At 33.4% G+C, this 15,075-nt stretch overlaps 1 protein-coding gene across 2 annotated transcripts in view; it reads right to left on the reverse strand.

Moving 5' to 3' along the window:
- The window catches only part of LOC108694810 (RNA/RNP complex-1-interacting phosphatase), a 46,465-nt gene that overhangs the window by 2,621 nt on the left and 28,769 nt on the right, over positions 1–15,075 (reverse strand). For both annotated transcript variants that reach the window (XM_018204480.1, XM_018204481.1), the window contains one exon: positions 5,762–5,805. In XM_018204480.1, the coding sequence (XP_018059969.1) occupies positions 5,762–5,805 (44 nt within the window). The remainder of the gene's footprint in view (positions 1–5,761; positions 5,806–15,075) is intronic.

The following is a 15,075-nucleotide window of genomic DNA, read 5'->3' on the forward strand; positions in this document are numbered from 1 at the left end:
TATATATATATATATATATATGTATACGCGTGAGAGTTCAGTCAGCGGGACATGCGATTGGTATCTCGAAAGCGCTTTCGAGACATCAGACGGACCCGAAGACGCGCAGGAACTGAAGAAATATTCGCTTGCGAAGAGGGCAGTCAATAAGGGCACACCGCTACGCGCGGCAAGGCGTACGATTCCACGGGTCATCAATTCGGCCTGGGGCGTGGGGTCGGCACCTCTTCGGGCCCAGCAAGGGGCTGATTATAATATTATCGCAAATTACCGGCAAAAGCTGCGACGAATTCACGACGATTCGTGACTCCGGCTACAGCCGGCCAGTCGCGGCGGCATTTTCGCAAGAGCCGCAAACCTTAATGAGAGTAGTTGACCAGTATAACGATCGAAGCGCGTCTACCTATCTTTTCTTCTTGGATTCCGACCTTCTCTCTTATGTCTTCTTGTTTTCAGCGAAGCGCAAACGAGCAGAAGATAAGTACCAAGTACTTTAGAGGCACTTCGTACCTCTTTACCACGGCTTTCAGGGCGAATTAAGTGACCCATCGCGAGTCATACGATACGCCGTTTGACCTCTGCGAGCCGCTTAATCGAACGGAGAGTACATCGGTATCTCGGAACTATATAGCGCAAGTTGTACCCTTCTCCTTTGATAGATGCGATATTATATTTCTCACGAAGGACAATAATACAAATATATTTAGACGCGAATTGCATGGCGCCAGCAAAGAGATAAGATTTTTCATGAAAAAATCATGATAAACGGTCTAATAAAACTGCTGACCGGAGCTATTTTCGATCTAGCATCCTTCGACACAGCATTCCATGTAAAAATATTAAGATAAATATATGTGAATGAGCAACAACGTGTTAGCAGACTCGAGTATAAAAGCTATTTCTTCGTAAAGGAGTCCTTGGATTATCATATATGGAAAAATAACAATGTGAAAAATCGTAGAACGTAAATCCTCAACTTGAATGGAACATAAACCGAAGAACTCGTGAACATTTGAAACAAGAGACGATCGAAGATATTTCTATAAATTCGTTTCACGAACGAAATTTCAGTCTTTCTCGAAAATCAGTAGAAAGAAAATTTTATAGTACTTTTATACTGTTTCGTTTAAATGTTACATATTTATAGGATCTAAAAAGATGTGTGTTAAAAAAGGATTGATTTTACCCAAAAAGATGTAAATAAAAGAAATAGTAATAAATTTTTGAGGTGATTCTCAAACTGCGAAATTTTTAATAATTTTTCGTATCCAAGAAAATCAAAAACTACAAAACTATTTTTTTTACTTAAATCTTTTTAAATCAGTCTTTTTTTAACACTTTTCTTTATTTATATTATCGTAATACATGACAAGTTTTCTTTTTGACTTTTTATATTTTTTGGATCATTGATCAGTCATGAAATTTTAGTAAATTATAGAATAATGTTTTCGTTAGAATATAATAACAATTGAAACAAATCAGGGAATAATAAAGAAAATTAGATATAATTCGACATCAATGTACGCGTACATTGTTTACAATGTACATAATTTACAAGATATCCTCATTTCACGTTGGGATCTATCACGAGGTCATCTCAATTTTGCATACGCCAGAAATGTACTCTTAGCGGACAGGAATCTTCTCAGAACACGTCGACATCTAATGTGAATCTGGAGCCAGCACCCCTGTGGAGCAGTGCTGTCTTTATGCTAACAAATAATCTCGATCCTTAAGCAGATTGTCGAAGACTCACGATTACTTTGGCAGACATTAATAAATGCCATTTTTTTCAAAAATAACATTTTTGCCGAATATTATTCCACCCTCCTATTTTTATAAGTTAAATAAAATAATTATATATTACATCCTTCTTTAATAACTGAATTAATAATTAGTTTTATCATAAAAACTAAAATTCACCGTAGGACAAGCGTATTGATATTAAGGAAAAAATAGGCATATAGAATTTCGCTCATCGAAAATTTTCGGCATTCGAAGAAGTGAAATTCATAGATTGACACTTGAATAATGTGTACATATATACATGTCTATATTGGGTCTGTATATCTGTACATCGGTGAAAGTATGATCAGAGAGATATTACGGAAGTCTTTCTGAGCACCCTGCTGTTTGGCAGCCGAAATCAAACGTTGCTCGACGGGAGCTGAAGCATGATGATAATAATGTTTGTTGGTCGAAAATGTGCCTTATATATGTATATTCAGCAATATCATTAATTAAAGATGCGCCCATGATCAATTCAAAGTATAGTCTTCACATTGATGCAATTATTTGCAAACGTACAGTCGCTTTAAATTTGTAAAATATAATATAAAAAAATAGTACAATATAATATAATATAAAAAAATAGTACAATATAATATAATATAAAAAATACGATCATCGGAATCTTTAAATTTATGTTATTATGTAAAAAAAAATTGTCTTTTATATTAATCTTTTTATTTAAACTTATTTCGCATTCGTCGTTAATATTATAGATTTATGAGCATTGCTGTGTACTTAAAACATTTTCGCACACGCAATCACGATTTTCATTTATGTTTTCAGGATATTATTAAAAAAGAAAAAGAGAAAGAGAGAGAGAGAAAGAGAGAGAGAGAAATATTGTATATCACTTAAAAATTACAATTTACTAAAATTTTCGTTCCGTACTTATAAACTATTTAGTTAACGAGATCGAATAAAATGTTAGTTTTCTAAAAAGATTAAGATTAAATATAATTACTATATGCCGCGAGAGAGATTTCGAACAGTGTTTTGCTTTATTATAAGTTTCTTTCACATACAAGAAAATTGAGTTTTGCTTATTTTAGTTTAACATAATTCGAAATTCAGGAAAGCGTATAAAAATGTTTCGCTAAGTAACTTTGAACGAAGTAGAAATTTGTTGTAATGAACTTCGATCCGTCACGTTTCAAACAGCGCGAAACGAAGAGACGGAAGGGATCGAATACAACCTCGTGCATACTGATGGACGAGGGTGGGCGGTCGCATGCAAATATTGTTTTCGTTCGTGCCCCCAAGATATCGCCGACGAAGGAATAAAAGGCGGGCGGCGCACCCGGAATTGCATATGCCACTCCCCGTACGGTGTGAAGGTTGGTTTTCGGGCTACTGGAGTAGTCGTGAAGTATGACCCGAAGCGACGTAGTAAATGTGGCAATATGATATATACGCGAGAGGCTGACATACGTCAGCTCAAATAGCCTCTGGTAGATCCTGGTCGTCTTGTACCGAGAATACGGGAAAGATCCTAGTACCACAAGAGTGTAAAGTTCCGCCGGCCTTACACATAAGAACCATCAAACGAGGGGAGACGTTAATGTCTGGCGTACATAAACATGAAAATATCACCGGCTTGTTAGAGAGTCTTTTCAAGCTGCCGATTATTGCCGCTTTAAATCAATCGAATGATTTTAAGTTCGATCGCAATGTGTACGTATATGGAGTATGTCGCAAAATGCACCAAGAATGAAGGTTTTTGCAAAATGCTTGAACGAAAATTAATATGATAATTATCTTTTTGCGCGAATTCAAATCATACTATGATTTGAGTTCGCGCAAAAAGACTAGAGCATGCCTAATACTTTCGAAGTGTAATAATTTATATTTTACTTTCAGAAATAATTAGATACACATTGAGACAATTCGTGAAATATATAAACCTTAATCGGTATTCACTCTGCTTCTTTAACTGATATTCACAGTATATTTTAAAGCCGTATTTATAATCAATTCTTATTTTATGTTCGTCTTAAGATACTAATACGGTTCTGTGATTGGCTTATGACATCTTAAGACTGCACTTAAGACAGTTCTAAATATAAGAATCAATTATGAATACTTAAATTATTCCTTGGTACACATTTCTTTTCTTCGAAAAACTACCAAGTATTGTTACTTATTGTTAATTATAATGTTTATACATACAATGTTTTTAAATACACAATCTTATGTACAATTTTTTTTAATATACAATATTATAAATACTTTTTAAAGATGTTAAATTATGTGTAAGAATCACTTAATAAATTTATATATTTAATATATTTATTAATATATTTATTAAATAAGAAAAATCCAAGATTGCATAAATAAACTTCTTGTGTATATAGTAAAAGATCAGAAAATCCTCATATGTATATTAAGAGTAATGTAACTTTGTTTAAAATTAACGTAATTAAACGATTTTTTCATTGTGAAGATCAAAATCCGAAAAATAAGATTATGTAAAATTGTAAAAAAAAAATTGTTATAAACAACTTTCCCAACATAGTTAAAGAAAACGTCTGGATCCATTGAGAATATCAATTAAAGATAAATTTAAATATGAAAAATGAAAAGAATAAAAAATTGGCGCTACTTTACTCTAAACTTGATTTTTAAATGTATTTGAGAATTAATAATCAATTTAATGAATGTGACGAGATACTTGCGTACGAGCGTCCCTATACGATCGACTAGCGTTTTCGTATTAGACATTGGATATACGGTATTGATAAATGCTAAGTGGTGGTTCGATAGATTAGCAACTAAACAGCTTCTTTTGCTTTGGAATGCGTCTCAACTTGTTCTTCGATGGACCGTTCCACCTTCCAAGTTCGAGTTGATTCATAAGTTTCTCATGTACAAATCCAGTAAGTTGCGATAACGTAACCGAACATGCTCGGTTGTGTAATTTCGACAGCAGAAATCCGAGATGATTACATTAGTTAATTCACATCTTATAAACTTCCCGAGGAATTCTGCAAATTCCAACAATTTTGAAAGTTTCGAATTTTGTGTAAGTTTAATAAAACAGGTCTCTCGAATAAATTTCAAAATTTCGAGCGTCCGAAGATAACTGTCTTGAAAAAGTATACCTTGAAGACAATAGATCTCAGATACATAAAGATTTAAGATAACCTCGAAATAAACCAGAGATCAAAACTCGATTCTTAAATCACGGTGTACATGTACACCAAACGCAGCCTCATAGATATGAGTGGCCGTTTGGCATGAGAAAAAATGGAGGGACGCGAGGTTATACACGCAGAGAAGAGAAGAAAAGGAAGAAAGCGACGACGGATGGAGAAAGAGAAACGAGAGTAGAAGAGAGAAGAAGAAACGCTCAAGGGAACTTTCTTCTCTACTGCTTGATAAACGGCGGCAGATAATTAACAACGCCCCGGTATATACTTCGCGCGTGGGCGATCCTTCGCTTCTCGAACTCCGGTCGAATTCGTTTCCAATCGTCGTAGTCGTCGTCTTTGTCGAATTCTTCTCATTCGAAACACAGAAGCCGGATCGTACAATCGCGCGAGTAAAACAACCACCAACTTCTACATTCGTTCTCACAACATACAACACGATCGAGCCGTAATCGAGAGAGTAAATTAGGAAAGGATGCATCCGTACAGTCGTGATCAGCAGTTTTATTCAAGCGAAAACTTCTGCAAGATTTTTCTCGCTAGAAACACGAGTACCCATCAATGTTCGATGTTTCTTTTTTATGATTGCTGATATAAAGTTTCGTAGAGCTATTTCCTACTGTTGTCGAACCTGATGCATTTTAGTTGGCGCCGATCAGACATGAGTCTTGTAACTTTCATCAAATATTTTAGCAATTCAACTGCTCGCAATCAATGCAAAGCGTTGCATTATTATCCACGATTGTGGTAGATGAAATGAAGTTACTTCGATTTCTGAGTCGAGGAATTTTGTTTGAAATATATTTGAAGTAATGCAAACTCACCTTCACCGCATGTCGATGTGAAATCATCCATCACTTTAAAGAATCTGTAAGGAAAGAGAGCAAAAATTTTTACTTTTGGCAACATTAGTGATTGCAATTTAATTTTGTAACTTTACATTTCAAGAAGGTAATTGGCGTTACAAAGAAACAATTTACTTTTTAATAATCAATCTAAATTTATGAAATTTTACATGACCGGAGCCAGCTAAAGAGACTTGCTTTTGAGAAATATTAAATACGTATATTTATATTAGGGTACACATGTGAGTTAAATATTCCATGTCCGTTGTTAAATTACTTCGTAGAATCGCTCGTTTTATAATAAGTGATTCTTATTAACATTCTTACCATATAATTATTTATACGGATTATACATAGTTAGTTACCTTGACTAAATAATGTTATTAATAATCTCAAGTGCGATATTATAAGAATGCATATAATAATATAGCGCCGCCTTTGAAAGAGCAGCAGCCTTTTATCCGTCCTTCATTCGCTTCCCATAATTTTACGAAGCAGCAAGCGCGACGGCGATCGAATTTCCCTGGAGTCGATGAAAAAAGTAATCGGTTAAATAAATATTCAGGTACCGGTAACCGGTCGAGTAAACCGGCAGTGTAATAGCTATGTAATAGGATGCAGAACCGAGCGGCAAACGAAGGAGGTATGGTAATGAGACTTAAAAGCCGGAATGTTGTACGTCCTGAGTTACGGGTGCAGCAAGTAAAAGTCCTTTACACGTCACGCAGGGGTGCTAAGAAGTTAAATCGATTCCGAATTATGTCATGAAAACACATCGCAACCGGCGCTCACGCGTGTCGGACACAGATTAATAATAGCTGCAGCGCCGGCGATTTTTCAGCGGGCAACACATTTTCCCTTTTGTCTCCTATAAACTTTGCCGTGAACTTACTGGCGGTTTCTTTGTGATCTATGAAGGTAGAAGGCAGGAGAAATGGAGAAACGAGAAAGAGATTTCTGAAACTTCGCAGATTCGGAGATAGGGTGGCGCTTATATAATAATTTACGGGAGAGCAGTCATGCATCACATCGGTTTTCCTTCATCGCCGAGGGTGAAGAAGAAAAAGAATCAACGGATTAAGCCTATGGAAAGGTGTTCACGTATTTTTTTTTTTTTCGCGTTCTTATAACCGTTCCACAAAAGAGGTTTAACTTTCATCTTGGTTCAACTAACTTTACATCTTTTTCTAATTCTAGGAATTAGTTGAATCAAAATTGAATTTAATTTACATTGAAAACAAGTGTTAAAAAATTTCGAAAATATTTCACGTAAAGCGAATTATCACATCGTATCAATAACAATTAATGCCAGTATAATATAAATTTCACAATATATGTATATTTTATCACATATAAATATTAAATTTAAAAAACATTTTTACATTTTTTCATATGCTGTGTAGTAATGATAACATGTTATTACATGATTAATTTATTTCTATATATTAAAAATCATTCGTTTAAACTACGCATTCTAAGATTAATTAACTATTTGAAAAAACACAGAGATCTCATACTGAGATGAGTTTGAAGAAATGTGCTTAGATTTAGTTTCCAAGGAAATGAGAATAGTGGTGACAAGCATGAAATCGTTTCAATCCCCTTCACGAACCCAGATAGACTTGGTTCCCCGAAAAGTTACTACGTTATTGTATTGGGGATTGGGTGGCCCAATTGTGGCGGTCTATAGAGGCTTAATAGGACCGTTTTAGTGCCTTTGGTCCCTTTCAACTCTGAAACGGACTCCCTATAGCACCGATTAGACTAACGCGATTATAAGCACTACTCACGGCTTGCCGACTGGTTTCAACCACCGTGCATCGTTCAATATCGATAGGTTATAAGGTGAGAGATATTTATAACCTGCGAAACTTGTTAACTCATAATAACTCTCGAAATAGGAGCATCTAGTTTGGGAATGTACTTCAATAGCATCAAATCGTAAATATTATCGTTATTTTTAGAAATATCAATACGTTTATATAAATTGAGCAATCTAGTGAAGAACTTACTTCTGTAATTAACGCACATGCGATATAACAAATTTACATGACGCTATGTAACTTACACATCATCTGTACGAATCTTGCACAAGGTCAATGCAAGGAATAAGATAAATCTCTCGTGTACGAATCGGTAGCGAAATGTCGACTATCATTCGCTCCCACGGCCGCGCATTTATAATACTTGAAATATTCGTGGCGCGTCTTCCTCGTTTCAAGAGCGTGACAGCACAATCACGGAAAGATGCATCTATCACAGGGGGAGTGGGCACGGCCTTCTACGGGATGAAATATCGAAAGATAGCTGCCGAGGCTCCGCGTGCCGCGGCGCGGCGCCACCGAAACGTGAAAAATGACGAGCGTTAAATTAATTTGACTTTCGAATTTGAATTACAGATTCGAAGCAGACGCGAAGGTGTCGTTGTACACGGCGCTTCGCACTCTACCCAGTAGGAATTCTCCTCGAAGAACCCAATATCAAGAACCACCTCCATCATCATCATGATGATCATCATCATTATCATCATCATCATCATTGGCGTCATCAGTGCGATGGCCATATTTCCGATCTTCGTCTATCTTCGTCGGAAAACCAAAATCAAAAGCTCTGACCCATGTCATCTATGTAAGACGAGCGGCCATCAATATTTATAAAATCCCCCGTCATCTATCAGTGGATGAATTCTTTCTAGAAATATTTTACTACGTTGGCTGCTATGAATGCATAGATTTCACCGCGTATCGAGTGTTTATTCAATATCGCCAAGTGTCATTTATCTTGCGCATTTCGAAGTAGACTGATCAATTCGGTTACTAGAGAATATAGTATTAAATGCTGTTCCGCTTATTACATTCTTAATTTCCGTCACACAATTTCGCGCATATTTAATTTTATCTCAATTATTCCAGATATTAAATTACAATAGAAAAAATTAATCTAATAGTAAATTCGGTTGGACGTACTAGTATGTTATGTAGTTATATATATTAGAAGATGTATGTCTTATGACAAATTTGATTGGATGCATTCAGAAAAAACTGCATGCACATTAAAGTCGTCGTACACAAATTAATGTAAAGGTAAAGGTCTATATTTATATTAAACACACCTATACCTTTACATTAATGTGCATGCAGTATTTTCTGAATGCATCCAATCAAATTTGTCATAAGACATACATCTAATATAACTACATTACGTAAATATATGTATATAAAATTGACATTATTAAAAATTGTTTTCAACAATTCAATTATATTATCACATAAATTATCAAACATTTAATTCATTTATATTAGCAAGCAATATTGCTCACTTATAAATATATTTTTATGTTTTTTTTTCTAGATTTTTTAAATGTATTTATTAGCAAGCAATAACGCTAATTTATAAATATATGTTAAATTTCTTTTCCTATGATTTTTTGAATAATTTTAATTTAAATAGCATTATACATTCGGAGCAGTTATCGCCGAATATTGCGAATCATACCATATATGAATTCCAACCAAGGTGTTAATGAAATAACAATTTTTTACAATTTCTTCAAATTTAAGCGATATCTTATCGTTAATTAACTGTAAGATCCACAGAGATGACTATCGATATTTTATGTAAACTGTAAAAATCACGCGGAGAAATTCGATCGGAATAAGGAGACGCACCCGTGAAACCGCGAAATGACATTTATGGCAATGCGATTGTCGGTCGTAAGTGGCGTTCATTTGAATATCGCACGGTGTGTGGTCCTTCGCACGCGCCCACCGTACTACGTGTTCGCGCCCATTTGCGTGCGTGCGTGTAACTTTGAGAGAGACAGTGCGTGTAACTGAGAGAGATCACATGACAGGTCTATGTTATGCCGGTTGCGTAATCATACGTTATCTAAAAGCTCGATTGTCATCCGGAAGAACAGCGCGCTGCTATTTAAATCTAATGAATATCAAGTTACAATTTTGTCGTTTGACAAGACGATGATAAATAAATACATCAGTGAAGCACTGATTTCCAGACACGTAAACATGAATTGATTATCCACGCGGCATGTTAGGTTTTCATAGTCCGTTAAATGAATAATTTTTTAGTTCAAAAGATTTCGATTGACTAACGTAGAGAGATAGTCAAAATGTAAGAGAGAAATATGAAAGATAATTATGTTTTTTTTAATTCTTAGAATTCTTAGAAAAAAAATAAAGAATAAGTTAAATCAAGATTAAATTAAAGTTAATCTATATTGAAAGAAAAAGGAATAAGGTGAATATTCGTATGGTAAACAAATGGCATTGTTAAATGACATTGTAGCTCGAGCAATTCATAAGTCACTCGCGTCGACATGAGTAAAGTCTTATTTAATTTGTGCATATATTTTCATAAAATTCTTGAAATTTTTGTACCTAACCTTTGTTTTTATTTAATTTTTTTTTATTCTTCTGTATAATTATATAATACATTAGGAAATTTGCCTTATTTCGTTTTAATATGCTTCAATAATATCCAATCAAAATGCACAATTATAATTAAGTTTCCTTTTATAAGGAAATAATGCATACAAATTATTCTGTGTCATGAAGGATAATGAGAAGAGCAGTCGATAGTTCTTGATCGATTGACGCTATAATGTAAAGTTATAATTTTGACGTAATTTTTAAATTTGTAAAAAACCTTTTCGGCACAAATTTTCAAAATTTTCAAAATTTTATTGTGAAATAGATAATTAGTCAATAAAATCCACAATTATGTGTTCTTGCTGTCCAGATAATAATAGTACAGAAGAATATCATACTGCACTTTCCGAATTTGAGATGTATATAATTATACATAATTTATTAACCTATATATAATTCAATTGCAATGTTATATAGTAAAGTATAATTCTACTATGTTTCAACACATTTTTATCAATATATAACAATTTTTAAATCAATAGACATATTGTTAGATGAGAAATATCATTAATTATTTACATGAAAAAAATATTTTCAATATTTCGTTATGATAAAAAATACAGCAATTATAGAATAACATTTCCTTCTTAATGTTACATTGACTTTTATAAACAGCGTTTTAACTCAGAATAAAAAATCATATCAATTTAATTAAAAAATACTAAAAATTATATAAACTAAATTAAGTCCAGAAGATCGATTTACATCGACAAGATATGAAGAAGAGTTTACCCCACCATTTTACTCAACTACAATCTCGTCTCAAATCTCGACTCCAAGAAGAATGGGTTATTCTCGCTATCAACGTATGCCTCGAACTCGTATAAATGACTCAAATAGAGATCTCACAATTGGAGTAGCTATTGTACCACGAAGAATTGATTGTAAATAAAAAATTCATGTATAATCATAATAATAATTGTCATCTATTGTCACATAGATATGTAAATATCTATAAGATTTAATATACAAAAGTTATTTTTGTTTTCTTAATTACAAAATTGTTCCAAATAAAAATATTTTAATTCTCGTTAAAACCAATTAATATAAGACTATATATTACATATTAATAAAACAATAATCTAATAGCTCTCTCTCTCTCTCTCTCTCTCTCTCTCTCTCTCTCTCTCTCCCTCTCTCCCTCTCAATTAATTGTACTATTAATTATATTATTATATAATTTTAATTAATTGTGTTTTTCAGTTGATGCTATATCAGATATTGAAGAACTTGAAGATGAAGGTATAATAGACGATAAATTGTATCATGATCAACGAGCGTTATATTAAAATATTTAATAATAAATAATTAGTACAGTAATAAATTAGCTAAATCATTATACTTTTCCAGATACAACGAGAGAAAGATTACAACAATTACAAAGCTCGGCCTCATCACGTCGGCCTTTCATTTCCGAAACTGGTGCTTCTGAAATGTATAGATCGAGACGCACAAGGGCAACTCAACATCCATTAGAGAGAAGGCAACATACGCCTGGTAGAATGGTTCGAGTTACACCTTGCAGGAAATGTCTGAGAGTAAATAATTTAAGACATCATTCTCCTTGATAAACAAATTTGTGCATAAATTGTAATATGTTTATTTAATGAGAAACTAACGCGAATCTTCAAATTTAAATTAAAATCTAATATTTCCTGAGAATATTTCTGACCAAATTTCTTAAAGTAAAGTATGTGGTCATCGCGATCAAAGTTGACCTAGAGCTAGCCTCTCTACTATTCCAAGCGTAGTTTTGGCTGCCCTTTCTTCCGCCCATAAATTCGTTTTCTCTGATTTTTATCCATGTTTGCGTTTTCCGTTTGTTTTTTTTCCTTGCCCTACATTTAGATGAGAAAATAAAATATTTTAAATTTACCGTGATGAATAAATTAAATCTATCTACATAAATTATTAAAATGTTATTGACGTAAAATTATATATTAATTCTATTCTTTGACAGATATAAAAGCGTATCAGAGTAACCATGAAAAGCAATCAACCAATTTACACAAGTATGTACATTCATGTTTCTTTGCATTTTTATACTATAGATAGGAATTATCTTTGATTTATTTATAAATATTACTAGCAAACAAATTTTATTTGCGTCAAATGACGCAACATATGCATGATATGAAAAATAGAAGAAATCCTCAACAAATTAGTCGCCGCAACAGTTTTAATTATAACAAGAATTCATATTCCGCTTTCGAAATTCACGACCGCGGATTATATTTTCACGCAAATACACATGGACCAGCGAATTTGGCCCATTGGGTGGACGTAAAATCGTTCATGTTTGAGAATGTTTAATGCATGAACTGTGCGGTCGTAGGTAGGTGAACGGTTAACCGATGTTTGTATGACTCCCAGCACAGATCCCGGAACACTGAAGATATCGTAGAAGTACTGTACAAACACTCCGACTGACTGTTTCTCAATCAGAGTCGCATATACGGAAGGTATACAGTTAGCAGCACTCGGTAGACGCCTGTTTTCACGGTCATTTCATTTCCAAAGAGCATAATTTGTCATTATATAAAATATATAGCTTTGAATAATATACATTCAATTTTAAAGATGCGACTATATCATTCCTGAATAAACAATTCATTCAGCTAATAATTGCATTTATTCAATAAAATTTGCACTAATCAAGTAGAGAATCATCTTGATGGATAAGTTACTACAATTGAAAATCTACACTGAAAAAAATTAATTGGATTAAATAGTAATTCTAATGGAAAGGGGATGAATCAGAATTTTCTGATTAAGTCTACTAAAATTCTAGTTGAGATAACTAGAATTCTGATTGATATAATTATTCTGGTAAAAATAAGAATTTTAGTAGATTTTACCAGAAATATTATATCAACCAGAATTCCGATTATCTCAACTAGAATTCTAATAAATTTAACCGGAAAATTCTGATTCGTTCATTTTCAATCAGAAAATTTTTTTCAGTGTATTAATATTCAACATAATATTATTATTTAGAATATAAAAAGTCTGAAAATTCAAAGTAAATAAGAAAAAAAATTTTTGTACAAATCAATTTTTTAAATATATTTTTTTAAATAAAATCTTATCACATAGATTAATTTATTATAGATAATAAGATTTCGTCATTTTTAAACTCTCGAAAACCGATAGACGCTCATAAATGTCGAATACTGAATTACAATTCAGAGACTAGGTTTTCATTGAGAAGAAGATTAATATTATATTCTTATATATGCATTATCGTTTCTGACCAAGGATGTCTGACCAATTCTCGGAAGAACGCGTTATCTTGATATTTCGCGCGGAATCGCCTTTGAGCATCGTTGCTTGGTATCGCACGGAGAATGGGCGACGAGACGGCGCGTGCACGAATGAAACGGGCACGCGAAGACGCGAAGGACGCGAGTGGTGGCGAATTTACGTAATGAAGCGATCGCCCGGGTGGTCCCGAGCGTGAGACGCGTGTACGCACGTTCTTTCGTCGTTCCCGATGTGGGAGATGCTTGCCAAGATGGAGAGAACAAAGAGAGACGAGAGAGTAAGAATCTCTCTTTTTCTCCTCGAGAACGACTTGTAATTCCGGCGTTCAGCTCTCGAATTAACGGCACCGGAAATACGAAGCAACATGCACGCGCTCGGACGCATTATGTGCGTGGAAGAGAAACGCGAACGCGTTTACCACCCACAAGTATTTGCCAAAACGTGCCTCTCCCGAGATTTCCACGCGGCACGACGCACCGAGGCATCGGGATCCCGAGACCACGTCAGAATATTTGAGATGGGTTCGCCCCGAGCGTTAAGGGAACCAATCGCTAATCTTTCAGAGAAACGTCGTCGAAGTTTATGTTCGCGCAATCATCAAAAGATCTCTCCCTTCTGGCAAAATATAGATTTCTTGTTGAACTTGCAGAAAAAATTTAAGACTTTTTAATTATATTCACCTTGTTAAAATTATTAGGCAAAGAATACGTATAAATAACTCTTTAAAAGTGGAATCTAATTCTACAGAATGAAATCTCACTTTTAAAAAATGATAATTAAGCTACATATTTTTTTAATTCTGGCTTAAATGTTACTCTTTAGAATTAGACTTCGCTCTAAAAATTTAGAGATATTTTAATAATAATAGCTGTAATTCATCAATCAAAGAAATGTGATCTAATAATGTTAATTATCCCAATTTTATTTTTTGTAATGTTAATTATGTTTCAATTTGATTATATTTTAGTAAATCCTAATAGAAAATCAATCTGCGATACAAAGAAAAAACGAGCGAAATTATGAATAATCAATACTTGACGAACCAAACATACTTGACGAAACAAAAATAGGAGGCATAGAAAAGGAATCTAAAATTACGATAGTAATAAGATGCATATTTATATTATAATCAAATACATATAATATGTATGTGAAGAAGAATTGATGAATGTAGCTAGATGATTTCGACCATGCACAGTAATTAGTATAAAAAGTTCAAACCATTACTACAGTTCTATAAAATCAAGCTCACATTGCGAACGTTTGTGTTTCAATTAACATCATGTTTCACATGAAATTGCTTAATCCGCTGTATATGAGACTAATGAACTTCTGTTAACGTGATTATCGTTGGTAACTGAAAACGTTTATGCAATAAACGCTACTGAATACATGTCTTGCATGTTGCGGGAACTAACTGCTATATTCTCAAAAATAGTGACTTTATCACTCTATTTGTGCGTCTATTAATTAACAAATCTCATTATTTAATTCCAAATGAAAAATTTATTTATTATTACTTATATATATCTATTATTACTTATATATATATATATATATATATATATATATAATTTTTAA

Source organism: Atta colombica, unplaced genomic scaffold, assembly GCF_001594045.1.
Source record: "Atta colombica isolate Treedump-2 unplaced genomic scaffold, Acol1.0 scaffold125, whole genome shotgun sequence".
NCBI classification, from domain to species: Eukaryota; Metazoa; Arthropoda; class Insecta; order Hymenoptera; family Formicidae; genus Atta; species Atta colombica.